Source organism: Bombus terrestris, chromosome 11 (assembly GCF_910591885.1).
Source record: "Bombus terrestris chromosome 11, iyBomTerr1.2, whole genome shotgun sequence".
In the NCBI taxonomy this organism is placed as follows: Eukaryota; Metazoa; Arthropoda; class Insecta; order Hymenoptera; family Apidae; genus Bombus; species Bombus terrestris.
Genome location: NC_063279.1, coordinates 10346050 through 10369347, shown reverse-complemented (window position 1 = coordinate 10369347; position 23298 = coordinate 10346050). Strand labels below are relative to the sequence as shown.

The 23298-nt window shown below is 31.4% G+C and overlaps 5 protein-coding genes across 26 annotated transcripts in view; 1 reads left to right on the top strand and 4 right to left on the bottom strand.

The window, feature by feature from the left end:
- The window catches only part of LOC100648481 (kinesin-like protein unc-104), a 35771-nt gene extending 26855 nt beyond the window's left edge, over positions 1-8916 (bottom strand). For 13 of the 17 annotated variants that reach the window (XM_048410405.1, XM_020865282.2, XM_048410409.1 and 10 more), the window contains exon 1: positions 447-864. The gene's annotated coding sequence lies outside the window, so the exon portion shown is untranslated. Of the gene's footprint in view, positions 1-446; positions 865-8697 lie in introns of those variants that run through there. The other 4 variants (XM_048410413.1, XM_048410414.1, XM_048410417.1 and 1 more) reach the window with 2 other exon arrangements.
- Positions 8917-9230: 314 nt separating this feature from the next.
- Positions 9231-11335, bottom strand: LOC105666244 (superoxide dismutase [Mn], mitochondrial). The gene is made up of 3 exons (XM_012313680.2): positions 10985-11335; positions 9817-10106; positions 9231-9743 (listed from the first exon to the last, which is right to left on the bottom strand). Exons 1-3 carry the CDS (start codon positions 11020-11022, stop codon positions 9415-9417), a joined length of 657 nt encoding a protein of 218 aa, XP_012169070.1. The 5' UTR covers positions 11023-11335; the 3' UTR covers positions 9231-9414.
- Positions 11336-11902: 567 nt separating this feature from the next.
- LOC100648687 (pre-mRNA-splicing regulator female-lethal(2)D) lies at positions 11903-18078 on the bottom strand. 4 transcript variants are annotated; one of them, XM_012313681.3, is made up of 6 exons: positions 17680-18078; positions 16319-16676; positions 13966-14090; positions 13694-13872; positions 13454-13608; positions 11903-13372 (listed from the first exon to the last, which is right to left on the bottom strand). In XM_012313681.3, exons 2-6 carry the CDS (start codon positions 16548-16550, stop codon positions 12654-12656), a joined length of 1410 nt encoding a protein of 469 aa, XP_012169071.1. In that variant the 5' UTR covers positions 16551-16676; positions 17680-18078; the 3' UTR covers positions 11903-12653. The 4 variants fall into 4 exon arrangements, with proteins under 4 accessions (XP_012169071.1, XP_012169073.1, XP_012169072.1 ...); XM_012313683.3 differs by lacking the exon at positions 17680-18078 and adding an exon at positions 17295-17318; XM_012313682.3 differs by lacking the exon at positions 17680-18078 and adding an exon at positions 17123-17268.
- Positions 18079-18684: 606 nt separating this feature from the next.
- Positions 18685-21313, bottom strand: LOC100645647. 2 transcript variants are annotated; one of them, XM_012313687.3, is made up of 5 exons: positions 20885-21313; positions 19927-20199; positions 19443-19791; positions 18967-19354; positions 18685-18902 (listed from the first exon to the last, which is right to left on the bottom strand). In XM_012313687.3, the coding sequence occupies exons 1-5, from the start codon at positions 21311-21313 to the stop codon at positions 18710-18712; spliced, it is 1632 nt and encodes a 543-aa protein (XP_012169077.1). In that variant the 3' UTR covers positions 18685-18709. The 2 variants fall into 2 exon arrangements, with proteins under 2 accessions (XP_012169077.1, XP_003399242.1); XM_003399194.4 differs by having other exon boundaries at positions 18685-18896.
- On the top strand, positions 21220-23160 carry LOC100648910 (transmembrane protein 177). Of its 2 annotated transcripts, none has more exons than XM_003398897.4 (3): positions 21220-21359; positions 22109-22236; positions 22306-23160. In XM_003398897.4, the coding sequence occupies exons 2-3, from the start codon at positions 22133-22135 to the stop codon at positions 23102-23104; spliced, it is 903 nt and encodes a 300-aa protein (XP_003398945.1). In that variant the 5' UTR covers positions 21220-21359; positions 22109-22132; the 3' UTR covers positions 23105-23160. The 2 variants fall into 2 exon arrangements, with proteins under 2 accessions (XP_003398945.1, XP_003398946.1); XM_003398898.4 differs by lacking the exon at positions 21220-21359 and adding an exon at positions 21658-21801.
- The last annotated feature ends 138 nt before the right edge of the window (positions 23161-23298 follow it).

Here is a 23298-nt window from a genome sequence, read left to right as displayed (position 1 = left end):
CTATAGATTATTAACTAAATTGTAAAAGAAAAAAATAATCTTCTGGATAAATAGTTGAGTAATTAATAATTTTTCACTGCAAATTATTCTGGAAAATATATATATTTTTCCTATTTATGCCACAATTCAAGTAAGCCACCGATACGTATGCACGGTCTAAAGGGTATACTATGAGCGATGTATACAAAATGTCGTCGAGCGACTGTTGACAGGACTCATTTACCAAAACCAAGTATAATGTGTAACCTCTTTTATCAGCGAATATTCTCAATATATTCCCCGCATATCTTTGATGTACGAACTCAAACTGACACGGCATAATCGATAAAACAGTAGTGGAAAAGTGTCGCAAGAAGCGAGACGGGCGTAGGTGAAAGAACATCCATCGCGTATACATAGATTTTCGCGATCGATCGTTGTAGCGAAGACGTTTCTACGGTTCTTACCTTCGACTCCCTGTTCAAGAACCAAGCTCAACCTGTCGTTCGTTTTCTCAAAATGAATTCGGGCGTTAAGCGTTCAGGTTCACCGTTGATTCGGACGATAGCGATGATGACAGTCGCTGATGCGACACTTGACATGAAACCTTAAGAAACGATGGGAAACGATGAAACAACACTCAACGAGCCTCACAGTCGACGGTCACTATTATGTCGGTGCACTGGTTATGCTTGGATGATCCTCAAAACTCTTAACGGACACGTACGCGGACATTATAATGTATTCATCCACGTATCGCTCACGGCTGAGCGTGTACGCGCGCACACCCACACACACATACACTCACTTTACTATTTGAACCACCCTGCTGCACGACAACGAGCAACTACGACACCTCCGGTCGGCGGTCGGTCGTCGAGTGACGAACTGATTCGGAGCGCTTGCGCACTTACCCCCGCGGCGTCCATTAGCCGATGGCCGAGTTACCGCGTCGGCGCCATCTGCCGGTCACCTGATAGTTACCCCTACCCATGTGTCCTTTAAGCCCTTCGGGTCGCCTCGATTCTAATTTATTTCTTTTGGTTAACTTTTTTTAGTCTTTCTTCTCTTCTCCGGGCAATGGCTCGAATTTTAAGCCGTTCTATTTAATAAGATGACTTTTGCAACGAAAAACTTCCAGATCTCTTGAGTACCTGAGTCTTTTAGGCAGTGGTACTTCTAAGAACTTCACGTCCAATTACCACTTTGGTTCACCTTTTCCCTTTTTAATTTATACGTAGGATGAGTCATACACGATTAAAATGAAATGGTTTTGGTGATCGTGACGACGATCTGATTTTTTATGATTTCACTTTTTTTCGTGCCTGCAACGATGCGGGTGTAGAATGTAATTTCATTTCTCTGGAGTAAAATCGTAATCTATTTTTATGAGCAAATGCTTCGTACGTGGTTTTGGAGTTCTTAGCAAGTACTTTCGAATGCCTCATAGAAACAAATATAGGGTACGGTCCGCGTACATACATGGGATTATTCGTTGCAATTGCGCTCTAAATTATTTCATATTAATAAAATAATAAAAAGAAATTCGTATTTCCTTTATCTCAACTAAAAACTATTTACTCGACTGTAGAGCAATAACAAAGTACTAAGAAATCTATACACTACTGTAAAACTACAAAATTAAAAAGACAAATTATACAACTACACTTTATAACTATTTCTCGTCCCCTTTTTTCCTTTCTATATATAAATTCTATTTCTCTTTATCGAAATACTTACACATAAATACTCATACATCAACAACGGTATGTTTTAACAAAAGACGTCTGCGCAACAGTTCTAATTGAAACTATCGATCATAGCTTTATTCGAGCTGGCTTTCATTGTTTCAAATTCGTCGTCCATTTTGGAAAACGCTCTCATCTCATCAGAGTTTATATAAGTTCTTATCGATTCGATAAATTTGCTCACTTCTACGCTTATTCTGTTCGGATCGTCGGCGAGCCAATATTTTTCAACGATCACCTGGCCACGCGAAAGGGTTCAGGACTGAGCTTTCCCCGTAGACGTGCTTGGGGTAGTCCGGATACAACCAAAGACCCTGCTGACGTAAAATTGCAATCTCCGTGTTTTAATGCGATTTTTAAATTGGAAATGAAGCTTTGTTAACGCATCCAATATCCATCCTGGGTATTACAAATACCTAGTAGTAATATTACAAATTTACCCTTACTACAAAATTACAGAATTACAGTCAGAACAATTATGTAATATGATGAACGTTTTCTTTGAAATAACTAAAGCGTATTAAATACGTATTATATATGCTGGACTTTATTGCTTTCTGAAAAAGAACAAGCATAAACAAAGGTGGTTTTGTTATGAGTTAAGTCACATAATTCGATAAAAGAAGCTATTATCCTAGAAATTAATTCGAATCAAGTAGTATTGGTCAACAATTAAACCATGTGCGGTTTAGAGACAAGTACAAGTTAGAGAAGCCACATCTAATGAGTCTCATAAAATGATTACAGGGACTCGATCAGACGTTACGTAAAATTGATTCAATGGTTCTTTTACAACTAATGTTGTAAAGAATTAATATATCGGGGACCTAAATTTTTACCAAAAGTAAAATCAGGGAGATTCAATAAATCGAAATAAGACGAAAATCAAGAATAACAAAAGCACGTTTCAAATCACGTGCAGTATATGATTCGATGATATATTTAACAATCCGTAGCAGAAACTCGTAAAACATGACGCTTTACAGCAATGATCATTAAATGACATCAAGAAAACGTCATTGGCCATTTTCTCAAGAACGTCCTCGGAGAAACTTTTTACGCCTTCAGGTTTATTGCGTAGGCTGAGTGTAAGAGATATACAGATAATAGGACCGTAAGTGTAAAATATAAAGTGGAATGTAAATTCAATCGATAAAAAAATAAATTAACGATATCGCTTTGATGGCGGTGAAACATTTAATTCTCATCATGTTAAGCTTCTTGTTCGAAGATCATATCGTGCTTTTTATAAACTAACTAAGTTTTAATTAAGTTACAGTAGATAACAGATTATAACATTTCAATGGGAAATATACGAGATACAGTGTATTCTGCGCAATAAGTCTCAAGATGTATTAAAAGATTCGAAATGAGTAGTCTGATTCTATCTTTCCTATTATTCACAAATCAATGCATGTCGTGTTTTACATAATACCTGCTTGCTAAATATGGTCATTCCGTTCGAATAGGCGAAAGATTCTGTCCGGCTGTTTACTACATGTATACTATAACACTAAAGATGCGACAGGTATAGGGGTTGCTTGGAGAAACAAAGGTCGCACACCCATCCCTCGTTAGGATATCTGTGGTGTCTACATATACAACAGATTGTGTAAACAGAGATGTTAACAGACTACAGAAAATCTGTCAATATTTCCCAATAAGATTAAATCTATTTCCAATGAAATGCAATAGTTGATATCTCACATGTATCGATAGATTATGCTACCAGATACATATGTGTGTTATCTTTTTTTCATAAATATCTCTACCAGTTCATGCAAAAGTTGATAAAAGATTTTTTCTATCAAAGTTTGCATATTTATTTCTTTTTTTATTTCTAAAGTTAGAAGCACTAATCTCGCGTTGAATACGAGATATACCATAGGAAGTGAGAATGTTTTCATGAAACAGAATTCTTCGCCAAATGAGTCATACACATCAATGACGTCAGGATACGTGCGTAGTCAACAGCCCAAACCCACGCTTTTATAAACTGCTCGTCAGATTTCCGTCCCATTCGGCGTTGAACTAATTCTTAGTCGTTATATTTTACGTAATTTTTCTAGCCCTGTCATGATCTTCGAATTTTTGTGCCTGAATCATGTCCCCCGTTTTAACAAAAAATAAGGAAGAAAGTTCAGTATTGTGACAAAATCTCTAGCAAAATATTGAAATAAAAGATCATACAACGATTACTTTATCTACTCTTCAAACTTAAGAAATTTATTAAGGATAGAAACATATAATGGAAAATGGCTCAAAGAACGCAGCAGGGTCACAAGAAATATTATACATAAGCAAGAATTTTAAAGATTTTGCTAAAAAAATAGTAGAATTAGAAAGGTCATCTCTAGGTGTTACATATACGCAACATTGTACTTTAATCAACTATTAATTAACTAAATAATAAATGTACCTATTTTCTATTGTCTATATTGTACCATGTCTTCTTTACAGAACAAATCCAGAAAATTATGTGTTAATAATTAATAGATAAATAATGTTTACTTGCAAGGCACGTTTAAAAAAATTCATTGCTAAAATGATTAAACAAATCAAATTTTCTGACATCACTTTAAATTATTCCACTGGGCCTGCACACCAATTTCCTTCTAAATTGCACTTCTGCGCAGCAAAGTTCCCTTGCAATTTATTTAACGTAATGATAGGTTCGCCAGATAATTTTCCATAATTTATTGCCAGGAAGAACCGTGCAACTATTCATACTAATTACTCGTTACGACACTGCGTTACCCGAAGATATAGGATAATTATGAATATGAATTAATACCGAAATAAAATGAAAAATAATAAGTCCACGGTGACGCATTTTTTTCAATGCAATTGCCCTAATTTTCCCCGTGTATAATCCCACGCCTATTGTGAGGGACAGCTCTTGTAATTAAGATAAATTGATCGTAAAAGCATCAGTTCTGATTATCAGTAGCGACACGAATTGTTTGGTTTCAAAGAATTACTGCGATGCCGTATCAGGTGTGAGTTACTTTCAAGTGATTAGAGTAAACCATATTCCCAACGATGCAAAATTCCATTTAACATAATTTTTCCATCAAAAATGGAATAAACCAAAAGCTGATTTCAATGTGAAATCTTCATTTTGTAATAAATATATACTTATTATTATTTAATTATCATTTGGCAAGCTTTTTGTGTTATGCTTTAAACTATTTTTGTAGCTGCTAGTTAAACTATTTCACTGGAATGTTATACGTTATTTTTATTGTTAGATTTATATAATAAAAGCACGACATGGGAACGTTTTACAAATGTATCACAGAAGCCTATTTTTGTGCAAATCAACAAATCAAATTTAAAGTAGAAATCCTATATATTTCTCTTATTTTTTATGCCAAAGTAGGCAGATAAAATCGAAACAGTGAAGCGACTATTTGATGAAAAGTGTTTCAGGGAAATGCTTCATTTATCAAAAGAAGCAGGCGATAAACCGAATCCCCTTCGTAAACGAAAAACGGCTGCAAGAAATTGTCAAGAGACCTATTCCGGTGCACGTTATTCCAAATTCAGCGTGTCTTACATACATTTATGTGAAATAATTCTTCCACGAAAAGTAAGAAATAGTTAGATCATTCGAATTTTCTGGATAAACTCTCAAGGATATGACAACGAATCTATGATTAAAAATATTTTCGGATGATCGATCTAAGTCGATGAAGGTATGCGCACATGGTTGCTGGATAGGAATTTGCCCTCGAAAGTGAAGTAGTATCGAAACCGGTGATAGTAGGTGGTTGGAAGCAATATGGCGACCCTTAGTTAGCGATGTAGAGTGCGCGGGCGCCGATCGACATCGTGGTCCAGGGTCGTGCATGCCCGCTTTCTCCGTTTATGGACCAATCACATCGCGCCTAGAGGAGAAAATCAATAGGCGTAGAGGCACGGATGACGTCAGCCTGCAACCCGACGATCGACCGATGCGACGCGGGCGGCGCCGGCCAATTTCTACGGAGCAATCAATAAGTAAAGATATCCAACGATGTCGGCAATAGCACCCACGTATCTTTATTTCAACCATATACGAATACGTATCTAACCGCCTGTTATTGCTCATTCAAAAATCTAATTCAACCTTTGTTACAACCCCCTAATCACGAAAGCCACCCCTAAAGGCAGTAATCGTTTCGTCAATATAGTAGCCAAATTATCAATATTGTTAAAAGTTAGAGACTCTCGGTTACTGCATATCTATTATTGTGTTTATTCATTCATAATTTTGGATTATAACTACCTTAAAACCACGAAAGTTCTTCCCAAAGCACAATAGTTTCGCTATCATAGTAGCTGAAATGTTAATATTATTAGAAAAATTTAGAAATATTCATTTATGATCTTAGATTATATAATTGCAATTCCTAATTATAGAAGTCACTTCTGAAACTGTAATAGTTTCATAAATGCCGTAGATGAATTATTAATGTTATTGGAAAATTTGAGAAACCTGGTTATCGTATATTTAGTGTTGTGTATAATTATTCATGATTTTAGATTATAACTGCACATCCTAATTAGGAAACCACCTCTAAAAAAGGGTGATACTTTTATGGGTAAAGTAGGCAAATTATTTATTTGCTCTTCTTACCTAAAATGTTCTGTCTATCATTTTTTTCGTTTTTTAACGTATATTTAAATATTTGAAATTATTTGTGAATAAAGAAAAACAAAAATGACATAACTGGTGGCTACTGACGTGAGTTATTTGCCAAAATAATAAAATTGAAAAAATATTAGGTAAATATCTTGATGAATATATATATCTTTATCGAAAACAAATGTTATCTTACGTTAACAGGCTGTATTGAATCAAATATTACAATATTTCGATAAAATTGTTTTTCCGTAACGTTGCATCGTGAGTAAGTTATATATAAGTAGTACCATTGACGCATGTTCATATTTCATGAGATTTCGTTCCAGGAACGTCATTGGGACATTTGGCCACTGTCACAAAAATGATAAATTTTCCTCTAAATTTCTTAATATTATGTTACGTATAATTATAATTTGGATGTTCATCGTTTAAATTTATTACATTTTGGATTTTATTTTATATCATGAAAAATAGATGATTTAATAATGTTATACAACAAGTAACATAATAATTATGAAATATTCATTTTCAATATCATAATTTTTTGATTTACGATATTCTAAACGCTATTAACTTTGTAATAAATATCATTTAACATTTTTATATTGATATATATTAAGATTGATAGAAGAATGAATTATAACACATAGATGTCATGTTCAACGAAAGTTCATAATTAGTATTCTGTTAAAATTATACATGTCAAGATTTAGTGAAACATGCAAATTGCCGAGAAAAGAAGAATAACTTTCAAAGATATTGAATCAAAGTAGATACTTGACACTTTTATTCATAGTACCACTTTTAATCATCTATCGATACACAAATAATTTCCATCGAACATATTCAACTTATTCAACTATTACTTATTTAAACAAATGAAGGGCAAAAACATTACACTTTTCAAATACAGATCAGAAACATTTCTTTATTTTTTCTCTTTTCCTACATTAAATATAAGTCCTTCCATTATCTTGAAGTATATAATATTTTGAACTGTTAAAAAAATTAAAATAATTTTAAAAAATATAAAGATTTCTATTTAAAAATTTGTTTAAATTTGTTAGGTTCGTATTGGCCCGATCGCTGAATCAAAACAGCGTTCTTATTCACAACAAATTTGATAGTCAACTCCTATTAGCGTATCCCTAACGAACTTAAATCAGCACAAAGATCTAGTTTGTGTCCCGGTCTTTTCAGCATCAACCTTCCGCGGCGTTGCACTTGCATACCCTAATTTTGAAAAAATCCTAATCCTAGAAGCGCGGTATAATTTTCTTCAGTAACGATCCGCGACTCGAACGTATTTGTGTAAATGTGTACCATCGGGTGGCTTCGTATTTTACCAGCAAAAACCTTGTGGCAGGAACGAGTCGATTCCACGCACGTTCACTAAGACGAAAGCGCCCCCTTCGATCATAATTAACACTTCTGATATGCACTAACATAATGAATCATTCGAAACATGCTGCGAACGTACTCCTCGATTCATTGATCTTAGAATTAACTACATAGATACGACACATACATGCACTTATCTTTATATATCGCATATCGTTCAATCTTTATGCAAATACACGTACGAGCACACGTTAAGAGCAAATATAGATGAGAATTTTCTTTTTTCAAACCCTCCTTGACATAACAGAGAAATATATTATAGAACGTGTAAAAAAATGTCAAGTATCGATCAAAATCATTTATTCAGATACTCATTTGCAAGGAAATATTTCGAAAAAAATTATACTTGAAATATTCAAATTACTTACATTTAAGCCCTAGTCTTCGAATTTTTATGTCCTAATTTAGCGCTCGTTTTGATAAACAAAAAGATTTTTGAAGTTTTAAGAAATCACGCGTATTAACAATGATTCTTTCATATTTTCCTCAAATTAAAATTTTTTAACAATGGGAAAACCTGATTATGTCGGAAATGACCCAAGGAACGTAGAATTTTTATCCCTAATAATAATCGATCAAAATTCTTCAAACGATTTTTTATATTTTATACATGTAGTGCATTTACGAACTGTCATCGTATAAAGTCAAACCAACCATGCTAATGAACTAACTATGAAACAGAATAAAGGAATACAATGTCGCGATGGTTAAAACTGATCTGTCTGACTAAAGTTGTACGTATCTACTGTGTACTCTAGATTGACAAAGCAAACAGGAAATTAATTTGCGGCGCAAACGGCATTCGAAGATTTATAATAGACGATGTATTGTACACAAACGAGTTTACGATAACTACAATGATAGCAACGCGTTCGTACATTCATAACGAATGTGCTATTAGTACAAGTGGTTAAAATGACAAGAATGTTTTCGACTCACCAGATACGTAGGCAGTGACGTGAAAACAGCTGAGGACCTCCGGCCATACTGGTTCTAGTTCCGCGATGTTCCTCGAGACACGGCGTGGACGCGACGCGACGCGACGCAAAGCAATTCAACTCTAACCGATCGATTATCAAAGGCGCGAGTTAGGCGTCTTTTTCTTCTTTCTCGGCACTCGCTTGTGCAGCTTATTAACCGTGTGGCGCTGATGTCTGTTTTCTCCTAGCGAAATAGCGCGACGTTTCATGCGAAATTTTCAATTCACACTGCCCATTGATATTATGCCAGATGAAAACGGAAATGACCGCGATGGTTATCGATATATGATAACTTAAATAGCGCGCTTCGATTTGAGCGCGAAAGTTTTCCAAATCGTTCTTGATATGTAAAAGATGATTCTTTTATTAATTTAAGAATATCGGTTTAACATTTGAAAGTATATTTTATATTTTTAAGAAAGAAAAATAATCTTTATGAAATAATATAATTAGTAAGATATTTCTTTTATCTGATTTTAAACCAACAATAACTTCTCTGGCAAATTTCATTATCATTTATTGTTATATGCGTACAATATATATGAAACAGATATATATAAAATCATAAATGTCTTCTGAAGACAAATAAGAAGAGAGAGAATACAAAATTGATTCTCGAAAAAGGTTCATACTATGTAAAAATCATTTTCGACACTATCATATCTTCCTTCACTCTCTAACATTTCTGAGCATTGTTGTAACGACTATTCACGTCATTCCAGTTCACTATGTCGAAGATAGCTTTAACATAATCAGGTCGAACATTCTTATATTGTAAATAGTACGCGTGTTCCCAAACATCGATACCAAAAAGTGGTATCAAACCAGTTGTAGCTTGGAGAGGGTCTTGGTTAGCGCAAGTAGCTATCCTTAAAGATTTTGCTTTTGGACAATATCCAAGCCAACCCCAACCAGAACCTTGGATAGCAACAGTACTCTCAGATAACCGCTTTTTCATCTCTTCCATACTACCGAAGTCCTTCTCAATCTGTTTGAGGAGTGCAGCTGAAAGAAAATGATATTTAATTAATTTTTATTTGATTTTATTACAGAATATCTATCTCGTAGAGATATTTACCATCTGGTTTACCGCCATTTGGTGAAAGATTACACCAGAAAATTGAGTGATTTAAGTGACCTCCTCCATTGAATTTAATAGCTGGACCCAATGCAATTTGCGTATTAACATCACCTTTGGCGACAGCTTCTTTCATTTTCTCTTCGGCAACATTTAAATTGTTAACATATGTCGCATGATGCTTTGAATGATGAAGTTGCATAATTTCAGCGCAGATGATAGGTTCCAAAGCTTTGTAATCATAGGGTAATTCAGGTAGTGAATGTTTTGTTCTCACAAATGTGTCTTTGCTAAAAGTGAAAGATACATAATAGAATTTTTATTTTATCTAGAAATTTGCATAATATATATTGTAAAGTTAAAAATAATGTGTAATAGTTAAAAAAATAGAGTATAAATTATATACTTAACTTTTATGTTTAAAAATATCATATCTACGAAATATCAACTTTGTTTTCATTGATAATATGAATATTATCTTGTCATATGTTGTTTATTTTTTGTTATTATTTTTTATCATGTATATTCTTTTTATTTTTTACATTTCAAATTTAAATAAAATTTACTTCATACATGTATGATATATATGGACTACAAATATAATGATATTCATATATCACATTGACAAAGTATTTATCTAACATATATCTACATGCCAAAGGTCAAACCAAATTGATATTGATTTTTTGTATATACAGTTAATTTCAGCACTTTGACAATATGTCTAAATATATCTTTTTAAAATATACATTTGCCTTTTGTAATTTGGTTCAATATTTTCAAATTTGATAGATGCATCCAATACATATGGCTGAATATCAGTAATATTTTGTCATTTAACTATCAATTATTGTAAAATAAATTTCAATTTGGAACTTAAATTATATAAATGACCATATATAAATTATATATTTAATTAAGTGAAAAGAAATCAGTTTATATTAAATATAATTCATTCCAAATTTTGATATTATTTTCGCAATTATATTTTAAAGTACAAATGTTAATCTTTTATACAATTATGTATATATACAATATCAATAAACGCAATTGTTACAAATAAAATGTCTAATACTAATGACAAAAAGCAGAAAGAATGACAGGTTAGAAATTATATAATATCAACTATGCGAATGTCAATTATAAATAAAAAGTAAGATAGACTTACATTGTGTTGGAAAACAGAGCACGTCTTGCTGCGAACATTATTGAAACTGTGACAAATCAACTTGTTTTTATAAACTAATATCAGAAAATGTGAAGTGCAGAAGCAACCGTTGATCACAGACTTGTCGCGATAGTTGCAAAAATCTTAATGCCGGAGTATGCTGGAAAATGGCTCGAACTCTACTACCACTACCAGCTATACAAATATCAGATATTACGTCACAATCTTTTTCCACTGACAATAACCACATTACTAATTTTCCCCTAATTAGACAATATCTACATATTTAGATGATATATTATAATTAAAACATGACTAACCCTTAGAAAATATTTTTTTCATTTTGATAAACATTACATCTTCCCGAAGTTTATATTAATTATTTAAAAATATTTCGTATAAAATTAGGAACAAATATAGCTTTTGTGTTACAAGGCTACAGGCTTTGTGGTTTCAATTTTATTTTAATTAGATGTTTTTAATTTCCAATTTTAATAACTGTAAAAGTTGATGAATAAAAGAAATGACGTTTTACCTTACGATTATCATAAATAATTATTTTTGTGTTGAAAGGTAATCTTTAATTGATAAATTACATATTATACAATAATAATCGTTTTTGTTATAGATATATTTGAATTGAATTATCCACAAATTATATTTTAATTATGGATAAGTTTCCAAAAATTATACTCCAAATACAATAGATATACCTATTCAAAATCCAAACTGAACATTACATACCAAAATTACAATTGAATTAGAAAGCAAAATATTTATGTAAGAAACACGATAAAAAATATGTGCTTTTATACAAGATACTATAAAATAGCAATGTAAATATTTTGTATATTTGTCCTCAAAAAAAATAAAAAATATGCAACTGTGATGTTCTGTGATCTACAGATCAGTTGCACGTTTTACTGAAATTAATATCGTTTAATATTTCATATAATTTACAGGTATTCAATGAATCTAACAAATAGACCTCAATTTTATTATACACAATTAAAAGCATATTTTATGCATGAATAACGAATGTTGACACGCGTGTCTCACAATGAAAAAAACAATACATACATACAAATTATTGCGCACATAATCGTGTATAAATCTATGTATGTGCGTCGTTGTGTATCAGATATTAACATTTGTGTATTTACATAATAAAAAAGGCATTGCCCTGATTATTATTCTATTGTTATTTATATTCTTTATGATTGCTTTGCAAAATCTAACAAGAGAAGCTACTATCAATGTTTTAACGAATTTACAAAAAGCCATTTAAAAACGTTGAAGCATTTGTTCGTAATAACGAATACTTATTAGAAAATTTAATACGATTTTATTGCGAAAGAAAAAATACTTTTAACTATCTACCCCTTTATTCCAACGCCACATTATTTTTGTGAAGATATAATCATACGTAATCAAGTGCTGTTATCTTGGCATTAACGTGACTTCAAAAAATTTGAAATTTAAAGATATATTTACGGATACACGTTATGAAAAATTACAAAACCATCAGAAATAATATTTATCATAATGTGTCTCCATATTATTCTTAAATATGAAATATTCGATTCAACTTATGTTGGGCATTAAGTCACGCTAAGCTTTGTTCATATATAACAAGTGTTATGTGTATAAAATCGTTCTAGAAAACTGTTCATTCTGGATCGCTTTGAAGCGTCTCACCATTAGTTAGAACTAACGCGTCATCATCAGCTTCGTTATAATCAAGAGAAAGGATACTCTCTCTTCTCTTTTTTTTATATGTCCTTTCGTCGTCACTACCTGGTGCACTTTTGTCCCTTTTGGTCCTATCCCTACCCCTAGTTATTCTAGTTAGCACCTCTTCCCCATTAGTTTTATTGTTATTTCTATTATGACTTTTGCTCCTCAGTATCCTTTTATTATTTCGATTTTCTTCATGTTCTTCTTCCCTATCACTTAATTCCTCATTCTCTACTTTAATGATCAAAGCAGCCGAATCACTTGAGCTTTCGTCATTATGGTCTGCTTGATTGGGTTTTCGTTCGACCCGTTCTGTTCTTTCAGTATTAGAAAACTCACACTGTGGCGATCGCTGCGATGATAACGGTGGAGTCCTAGCACCTTTGCACACATCACTATCTTCCATTGATTTTGAAGTCTTTGTTTCCGAAATTGAATTTTCCTCAGATTCTTCCTTCTTTATTGGTGGTGTGTGAGGTGACAAACCATTCGTTAAATTATTTTCGCTTGAATTTGCTTTCAATGCTGCATTTTCTTGCTGTAACAATGTAACTGATTCACGAGCTTTACGTAGCTCTTGTTGTAAGAAGTAAATTGTGCTCTGCATTCCTTCAACATCCTCGTCCAAATCTTGTAAGAATTCATCCAATTCTGTAACATAGACATTACCAACAGACATTAGCTACTTTGATTTATAACATATTAAAAAAATATCCATAACAAAAATAATACCTGATTGTGATTTCTTCATTTCTTCGCTGAAACTTCTTTGAAGAGCAAGATCTCCCTCCAACTTAGCAATCCGTCCACTAGCAATCATGCGACCTAATTCTTCATTTTCTTGATATAACAATCTGCATTTTGCCATTAGTCTTTTACCTGTATTGCTATAAATAAAAAAAATATACAGAGTGTCATTGGAAATACAAATTTATTATTTAGTTTTATCAAAAGACGTAAATTATTATTTACCTATCTGGTGTAAATTTCCAGGCACTAAGTTCGTTTTGGGTGTCCTCTAATTTAGCTTTAGTTGTAACAAGTTCTTGCCTTAATTTTTGAATTAAAATATTAACAGCTGGATCTAACAAAGCAGATCTTAAAGCCACAGCGGATGGAGCATGAGCAGCTTTCATTTCAGCAATTTGACTCTAAAAGAGAGAGGAAAGAAGAAGAGTTACGTGCTATGAAATTTTTTAATTACTTCTATATTTCTTCTATTAAGAAATGTAAAATCTACATACAATATATTCTTGTAATTCTTGTTCTTTAGAAGCAAGTCTCCTGACTAAAATCTTCTCTCTATGAGATGCTTCTGCATGTTGCTGTCTGTACTTGCTTTCAGAGTCCCTCAATGAGGATAGCTCACCTACAAAAAAAAATTATATCATTTCCTCTTTTAATTAAGACTTCACTGTTTAAAGCTATCTATGTGTTTCGTCAATTTGTTTTATGCTTATTATATAATCATTTTAAAATTAAGCAGAGTATGAGCATCTATATATATAATATGTAATATAATGGGTAATATAATATATATACACACAATATATATACATGTAATGTATATATATCATAATGTATATATATCATATCAAATGTATATATATCATGTAATGTACATTTTTTATTATATTTTAAAAGGTTATGATTTTTTCAACTTTATTTCAATTAGATATAAAAATACTATACTTCAAATACATTTCAAACATAAAAATCATTAAAGCAGTTATTAATTGATAATACAAATTTAAAGAGAAAGCTGTATTAACATTTATTTAATTTAAAATACAATATGAAAAAAGATGTATTTCCATGTCTTTCATAATTTTACCTATATTTTTATGATATATAATTTTTATTCATACACTTTGAATAAAATTATATTTTCATAATCAGAGTTGGGGATTATTTTATAATATTCTTTTTGATTATTTTCTCCATCTCTGGTAATAATTCGTTTAAATAATGGTAAGTCATATAAATTTATGAGACACATAGAGAGCTAAAAACCTTAAAATATATATGCATATAATATAATGGTACAGAGTATTCTGTACAGTCTCTTTTGATATTTCATATCTGTATATCTTTGGTGAAAGAAAGCATAGTGGTGAAAATCTACTACATACTGTTTTGCCCTAAGTGCGCATAAACAAAATATGTTTTCATATGTATGTGACATTGATTGCCTGACAACTGACATTTTTAATTAGCGCATACTTTGAGTTTGGAGTCGTTGCATCGTGCCATTTGTGAGATTCTCTGTGCTTCCACCGAGACCAAGAGTGGACGTTACTTTTCTTCCATGAAAATAGATAGACTACTTGTTGCAGACACAGATGTTGTCACAAGATGACCTCCCGGCCTTATTTGATCAGGATTGTATTTTTTTCAGATTGGTACTTGGACATCAGGAAGTTATGGTGCAGGTACAAATGCATGCATGAATTGCGTTCATAATGGGAATAGACAGGGATGTTTGTCTAGGAACATAATTAAAATTGTTCAGTTTTATCAGATGTATCTATATATAAGATGATATTAAAGATTGTAGATTGGGATAAGAATTGTTAGGATTGGAAAAAGCAGCTGGAATTTCAGATCATAACTGCATCAATTAAAGGTTTCGTACTTCACCAAGACTTAGGTTCACGCATCCCTGGCACAGAGTTTTGTGGGCCAAAGGATGACATAGGGCCTCTGTTTTTACTCTTCTGAGTGGTATATTCAGAGCCAGCAAGGATGTTGTATTTCATTCAATCCTCGCAAAGTGGAAACTCGATATCCAATGTACACACAAACACACACGCACTGTCCTGCTTCTGGCAGTGTGTTTTACTACACTGTAGAATTATACGTGGCACACTGCACGGTCACTTAAGAGCTCATACCAAAAGTAAGCTATGTGTGTTTATTACAGTGAAAGAGATGATTCATAGTGAACACATTCGAAAAAATCTTTCCATCTCTTCTTGTCACACAATATCACTTTTTTCGACATACACTTTGCTTTTAGCATTAAGTGACTTTTAATATCAATAGCAGCGCAACTTAACACCAGATGATAAAATTATGCATACATGCATAATATTGTATTAGATTTTCTGTACATGCAGTGTATATGACTGTCACATCACTTCTGCTCACCAAAAAAATTTCGAACACTGTACATATTGGCATTAATTTAATTGCCCGCACTACACATCACAAATGTAGTTTTCAAAATATTACAATATTACTGTATCACTAGCCTTTATCTAAAGTCTATTACCCAATTGATCTATCTAGTGTTTCATATGAATACATAAATTTTCTACAATTGTAATTTGTTTATCGATGTCATAAGAGATTTTCTTAAGAATTTCATCTATCTTATTATGATACTTATTTATTCAAAATTTTTTCGACTTTAGGATTTATAAAAACTTAGCATTATTATTATCCTAAACACAGTACTAATAATATGCTTAATCCCTAATCTTAGCGTCCCTATAAGAGTCTTGTCTCATACAAGAGACCGTTGTGTTCTGGCATTCATAAATTCGCTTAAGAAATGTGGTGAGTGAGGTGGTCTCACTCAAGTGATCTCAGTACCTTCCTGGGCTGCCGCCTGGGCCTCTAGACACTCCACATACAAGTCCTGTTCATGCCACTTGGCTGCTAGCTCATCCTTTGTCATGCTGTCCAATTGTTGCTGTGTTAGCTTCATACGCCTTGGTTGTCTAGGAGAATGAGGACTGCTTGGTTTTCCTCCCATACTATTATTCAGTGGACTTCTTGGTGAAGATGGACCAGCAGACTTAACATCGTTGCACTCTTCTGCCATTTTATATTAGAAGTTATTAAAACCACACCTAGGCCTGTAAGTATGTTTTGAAGTCTGCCTCTTCTTTAATTGTTTAACGGCAACGAGTGCGTTGATGATATGCTATTAGTGCTAGCACACATTTGTCTGAAAAAAATAAAAATATTTTTTTGGTATAATATATGTATATAATATAAATAAATTTAACAATTATATAAAATTTAATAGTATGCTAAATTGTAATTTTATTGCCTGTAAGTCGACTGTCTTGCTGTTCTACATTTACAATAATATTATTATTACTACAAATATATTTATTGTTATTTAACAATCATTATTAATTTTTAATACATTTTTAAAATTTCTATAATGTAATATCAATAAATAGTATATGGTATATTCTAGAACATATTCTTATAACTAAGGTTATATAGCTACAATACATTAAATAGTAAAATAAAATACAAGAATCTTGTTGTAGATAATAAATTATCTATAGAGATATATTTACGAACTCTTTAAATTACAATTTTTAATTTACTTTTGAACAGCGTATTAATATCTAATATAGCATCGAAAAAACATATACATACGATGCAGAGTTACTATGTATTATTGGAGCTATAATTGTAAACTTGTACGACAGTACTATACAGATACACGTTATATTTACTACTTCATTTTCATAGATATTACATGCACTTGTCATGTACTAGGATAAAACTTTTTCAGGGCGCAGGTTCGGACCCGGCTTTTAGAACATACCGCGTGATTGAAGAAGGTCACGTGGCACGTTTAATGTTTTATTGCGACATGCAAGGTAGGGAATGTAGGATCCAGTTATCTATAGTTGAAGGGAACATTGACGCCATTATGTCGACATGTCTGCCATGAACGAGAATTTCGCGATATAAGATTACAAATTTATAATTTATCTTCTTTCGAAGATCATTGAAATTGCTTGCATATTTGAATTATAAAAAAGATTTAAAAATATTTCTGTAAAACAGTGCACTTATAATCACATAGCCGTCCAGATGTTTGATACAACTTTAACAATTATAACACTTTTCTAACATAGATCGTCGTGAACTTATTACTATGTAATATTGTCTAACGATATAACATGATTCTTGTTCACTTTACATACCTGGTATGGTGACACGCCTATCATTCCATTGAAAAATGTTTATATCCAGTACTCGGTATAACGTGAAACGATGAAACACGACACCATGTATGTGTATATCCACGTACATGTATATACATATATACCTGTATATGTATATATATATGTGTGTATACAAATGTAATTTCGTAGTCTGTTATAAGCAAGTTCAAGCTTTCGCTAGTGTGTTCTTCAATTGATCAATTGACGAATGGAATAAATGTGATATACAGGATTTGTCTCAATGTACCGCGCATTCCAAATACAACATCAATACGCGCACATGATACACGTATCGCGTAAATACTCGAAAACCATGCCACTACAGGCTAACACAGTAATATAACTAATCACGAACAATGATTACTGCCGACATCACGTTCAGAGTGCCTAAGAAACGAATGTCAGGCGCATGCTCCAATTACAATTGTCCAAATACAAGTGCTGACATAGAAATGTACCAAATATTTTTCGAATAAATACAATATAAAGAATATCTAAATTAAAAAAAAAAACAATATTTCAAAAAATTATCATCAATCAAAAAGGTCACAACTTTTTTATATGTTTCCTGTAATTATTTAGTATTGATGTTACAGTTTATTAATTTATAGTCATATTAAGCACAACACAGTAAAATATATTTCAAATATCGAATCATAAATTTCACAACATTAACTACATTACCGCGAAGTTCTAACTGATCTAAAACATTTCAAGATGGCATGTTAAGCCCGCCATTTTCAAAACGTACAATAATACGAACCTCCGGTAACTATCAGTCTGTATAGAGAGTACGACTTCTTTTTTTACGAATGAAATATATTAATTATTTGAAACAACATTATATTTTTTTAGGCATTACAAAATAATTAAATACTATAATAGTAAAATACCTGGGTAAATCTCCGTTTAAAATGACGTAATAAACGTAAAGTTAAAGTATGCTTATTAATTAAATAATATAAATGAAGATAAAAATAATAATTTATCGCTTTAAAAGGTTAGATTTTTATTTCTTCAATATTCCTGGACTCATCTTGATAGTAGATTTCATTGATTTCACTTTAATTGGTATTGTTTTTGAGACTTTTGTAGGTGGTTTAATCATTGACATACGAGTATTCGATGTATTAAATGCTCCCAAGTTTGATGATGCCTGTTCTGAAGATACAACCTTTTTTGTTGTCAATAAAGCTCTGCAACTTTAGGAATAACTTAATTTAAACATTTACATATATAATATTAATTAATAAGATTCAATTATACCTGTTCGACAGGTCGGAATTGATCGTGAGATTTGTTTTACTTGTGCTGTACTTTTTACTCGCCAAAATTTTTTGTCCTGTATCCGAAGATTTTAACAACGAGATATTAGAATTAGCAGTCGAAGGAATGTGAAAGCTACTGCGACGAAGCGTCGGTTTTACATTTTCTTGCTCAGGTTTTAAGTTCCTTCGTGTCGTAGATTTAGGAAGCATTGGTTCGATACTACGACGAGCTCTCGGCGTTAACGTCAAATATGCTTTTGCTCGCGTCTCTTGTTCATTCGTCGATTTTGATAAAGGTTTGATGATTGTACATGTACTTGATTTAGTTGATGTATAGGGACTAAGAATAATAGCAGGTGCTGATCTTACGGATGCACTGTCATTATCTATTATGAAGATAAACAGATTTTAATAATTTCCAGTAGAATATTACTATTTTCAAATAATATTCATTTATCTAAATAAGATAATTGCCTTGAATAGGAGAAGTATCATTCGAAATCTCTGGTTTCTTGATCAGTAACACCTTAAGAGCCTTTTCTAAGTTTTGATATGCCCCTAAAACATATTCAGTTACAATCCTAGGATTTTCAATTTCGTTCTGTAAAGAATATTGCCCTAAGGAATTGGACAATTCAGAAACTACAGAGGGAGAACTCGTAAGCTTTGGAAGTGACGGCCGTGGTTCTTCGTTTAAACTTTCGGTTTCGATGTCCCATGTTTTTTGACGTTGTAAAACAGGTTTAACTGATTGTATTGGAGACATAACACGACTTGCAGATGGATCGGAATTTACACTCCTACTTTTCTTCTCAGGAACACACTAACAATGCGTAATCAAATTAATTGAAATATAAATAATAAAAATATCATTATTATTTTTATATTATATAATATTCTATAAATATTATATAAATTATATTATAATAATACAATATTATATAAATAAAGTACCCACTTTTAAACTCATATCTGTACGCAGAAACATTTCCGGTTCTGTATGACTTCGCGTAACTCCAATGTCTGCTGTTAAATTATTCTGCGCGGTTTTACAAGACGTATTACTTATTTGTGAAGCGTTTAAAATGTCCATATTTCGATTGACATCCGGTTCGCATACGATTATGTCGAATAGTTTATATGATACATCACGCAAAAGTCGAACGACATCTTTTGATAAACCAGGTAATAAAGTACTACCAGTTTCTTCGATTTTTTGTGATATATTGTCCTGAAAATAAATACAATATTAAAATATTCTTACTGTACACTTCTTACTGTACTTTTCACGATTGTTGACTAAAATCGTAAACTTGTACTAATTTTTTTCTGAGGAAAATAAAGAAGATATGTTTAAATCGATATACTCGATGTATTTATTATTTTTTTGCTGACAAATTGTCAAATTTCAGTTTTGGACGTTGTCGTATTTCAGATAAATATTAAATTGCATAATAGAGGTATATCTTTACTTTCATTCGCGCAAGTTATACATTATTTAGTTAGTTGAGCTATTTACATACGTAGTAAATGATGCTTGAATTTAGAAATATTACTATACGTAAAATAAAAATTATTCCATCCCGAATATAATATTAAACGCTGTAAGCATTAGATAATTCATTTTAATTGTTAATACTTTCATAAGACCCAAGTTCACGTGATTGAGAAGCTCTCAATTTAAGCATTTCGATACACTTTATATTATTTATTGCCTCCCCCCCCCCCTAAGTTTGTAAATGTTGGAAGTCAATAAACTCCAAATGACAAACGATGTAAATGCTAAAATTAATACACATTTAAATTTTTTAATTCGCGCGATCACTTCAGTAATAGCTCAGCATAATTTCATTTTAATACTTAGATAAAGCCAGGTTTAATAAAAATTATGAAAGAAATTATTAATTTTTGCATACGGTGCTTCCAACAGGTCCGGTACCACTAATAGTCCAAAAGGATGCGTCCTTAATGTGATCAGAATTGGGACATTTACATATGACTCCTCCTAATTCTAACACTGCCCTCATGTTGGAAATATCGCATTCGAGTGCAACTCTAAGAACTCCTTGATCAGGTGTTTCAACATTATTATCATTCTTTCCTGAGGCATGTAAATCATCGTGCCTTTCAAACGAGAGTAGTTTAAATCCGATCGCTTGTAAAAAACTGGCTAACGTTGCTACGTCCGGTTTTGTTGAATGTCGAATGTCGCGCATTTCCTCATTGTTCCAGTCAGCATGCGCATGTACACCAGTTATCCATTTGAGTACCCACTGATAAAACTTTCGTTGTGCACTAGATTGAGGAGCATTTTGACTGTTAGGAACACACGTGCTGGTATCCATCCTGAGAACTTGTAAACTGAGTGTCACGAGAAACAAACTGTTCTCGGTATTTATATTTAAATTTTTTTTTATCGGCAACCGAAAGTGTCAGTAATGAACCTACATACATATACTAGTATTAAACATATAACAGTCCTTGCTATTGGATTATAAACATTCAAAATGATACGAATAACGATAAACGAAAATATATACAAATTACAAATCTATATAAATTTAATCTTATTGCAAATATCTTTTGTGCTATTTTTTTCATAAACTATATACAACATCTATATGATAAATGATAATATATGATATACATACATTTTTTTTTAAGATATCATGTAAATGTAGTATTGAATTAGAGCTTAATTATTTAATGGTACATAAAAAATATATATAACCTAACACTGTATAAATTATAAATATTTATTTAGTATACATAGTATCTGTTTGATGATGTATTAGAATAATCGTATATATAATCCATAAAATACATACTTTATGTGGGTATTTAATTGTTGTTTACATTGTTACATGAATATTATTTAGTAACAATATAATTTAAGCTGTATTTGAATTATTTTAATAGCATAAAAGTTATATTGCAGATTTTATAGATATTTAATTATAATATCAATTAATATGTTACTATATTGTGTTTCATATTTTTAGGTTATAGTTAGATACAAATAAAATAAGTGGAACTATGAATGCTTTTTTATTGACCTCTACAAATTATCATTTATCTCGATTCATTTTGTTATATTTCTTTATTGTAAACCATTATTTATCTCATCTTCTTTATTTCAGAATTTGTAAAAAAGTGGTTTTACAATGGCATTTGCAAGAGTTACTTTGGTAGCTGGTGCTACAGCCATACAATTATTTCCACAAACTTTCTTATTGGGACAATATAGAAAAATTAGAGCTAGATATGAGTAAGTATAAAAAATTGTGAGAAGATATTAAGAATTCTATAATGCAATTTTGTAAAATTTTATAAATAGCTTTGAGAATAATGAAATACCGATACGAAAAGATATTGATAGAAGAATTAAAGATGTACTAGATGATATAAATCTAGTATATAGACCAATGATACCAGAAGAACGTATTAAATTTTTTAATGTTCATGATATAGAAATGTTTCATGCTGGAACAACGTACTCAAAGTATGGTGGCTTAGTTGGAATACCAGTGAATTTTGAATATAATGATATTAGTCATATAAATAATGGAAACATATCAATTCAATCTGCATCACTTCAATGGGATGCAGAAGCTATCGAGGAATTTTATAAGTCTTTAGTACTCTCAGAAAATGCCCAAAAATTTGCTATAGCTCAACAAATTTTAAAAGTCACAAATTTTGATCCAATAGTAAAAGGTTTGAGTGTATTTGCAGATGCAATACTAGGATTAGGAGCTTATGAGTTACTTCGTTCAAAATTAAAAGTTACTAAACAGCAAAGAGGCAAAAATGTTTTATGTATGAGTATTGCTGCAATTGGAGCTTTTATTTTTACCTTATTAACAAATAATGATTTAAATTATTATAGAGAGACAGAAGTCAATAAAATAATGTCTCAAATTGATGATAAATATATTCAAGGTGGTGTGGAATATTATGAAAAATTATTACAAAGGAATAGGGCCTTAAGAGTACTATTGGGAAGTAAGGGTACATATATGTATACACCTGTTGGAAATCAGACTACTTGGTTTATTCAAAAACAGATTCCAATTTCTGAACAAATAGATTATTTTAAACAAAAAATGCAAAATATCCAGTCACAATTAGTGTAGTATGTATGTTTAAGATTTTATGTAAATAAAACAATGATAATGAAATTAATGACAAATTCGGAGTTAATTAATTAATAGTAGTTCCATTCTAAATTAACTTTATTTATTAATACATATTAATTACTTAATTTATATACAATAGAAATATTATTTTTAAAATATTTATCTATATGAAATGAAATTTAATTTTTCAA

What these genes read in the sequence shown, in the direction of transcription:
- LOC105666244 (XM_012313680.2), bottom strand. Translation starts at nt 11,022, where the DNA reads ATGTTCGCAGCAAGACGTGCTCTGTTTTCCAACACAAT. An exon ending in GCTCTGTTTTCCAACACAAT is followed by an intron (nt 10,107 to 10,984) that starts GTAAGTCTATCT and finishes TTTCACTTTTAG; the next exon opens with CAAAGACACATTTGTGAGAA. An exon ending in AAATGGCGGTAAACCAGATG is followed by an intron (nt 9,744 to 9,816) that starts GTAAATATCTCT and finishes ATTTTCTTTCAG; the next exon opens with CTGCACTCCTCAAACAGATT.
- LOC100648687 (XM_012313681.3), bottom strand. Translation starts at nt 16,550, where the DNA reads ATGGCAGAAGAGTGCAACGATGTTAAGTCTGCTGGTCCATCTTCACCA. An exon ending in AAGAATTACAAGAATATATT is followed by an intron (nt 13,873 to 13,965) that starts GTATGTAGATTT and finishes TCTCTCTTTTAG; the next exon opens with AGTCAAATTGCTGAAATGAA. An exon ending in AATGAAGAAATCACAATCAG is followed by an intron (nt 13,373 to 13,453) that starts GTATTATTTTTG and finishes TCTATGTTACAG; the next exon opens with AATTGGATGAATTCTTACAA.
- LOC100645647 (XM_012313687.3), bottom strand. Translation starts at nt 21,313, where the DNA reads ATGGATACCAGCACGTGTGTTCCTAACAGTCAAAATGCTCCTCAATCT. An exon ending in TGATACTTCTCCTATTCAAG is followed by an intron (nt 19,355 to 19,442) that starts GCAATTATCTTA and finishes TCTTCATAATAG; the next exon opens with ATAATGACAGTGCATCCGTA. An exon ending in AATTCCGACCTGTCGAACAG is followed by an intron (nt 18,903 to 18,966) that starts GTATAATTGAAT and finishes TTATTCCTAAAG; the next exon opens with TTGCAGAGCTTTATTGACAA.
- LOC100648910 (XM_003398897.4), top strand. Translation starts at nt 22,133, where the DNA reads ATGGCATTTGCAAGAGTTACTTTGGTAGCTGGTGCTACAGCCATACAA. An exon ending in AAAATTAGAGCTAGATATGA is followed by an intron (nt 22,237 to 22,305) that starts GTAAGTATAAAA and finishes TTTTATAAATAG; the next exon opens with CTTTGAGAATAATGAAATAC.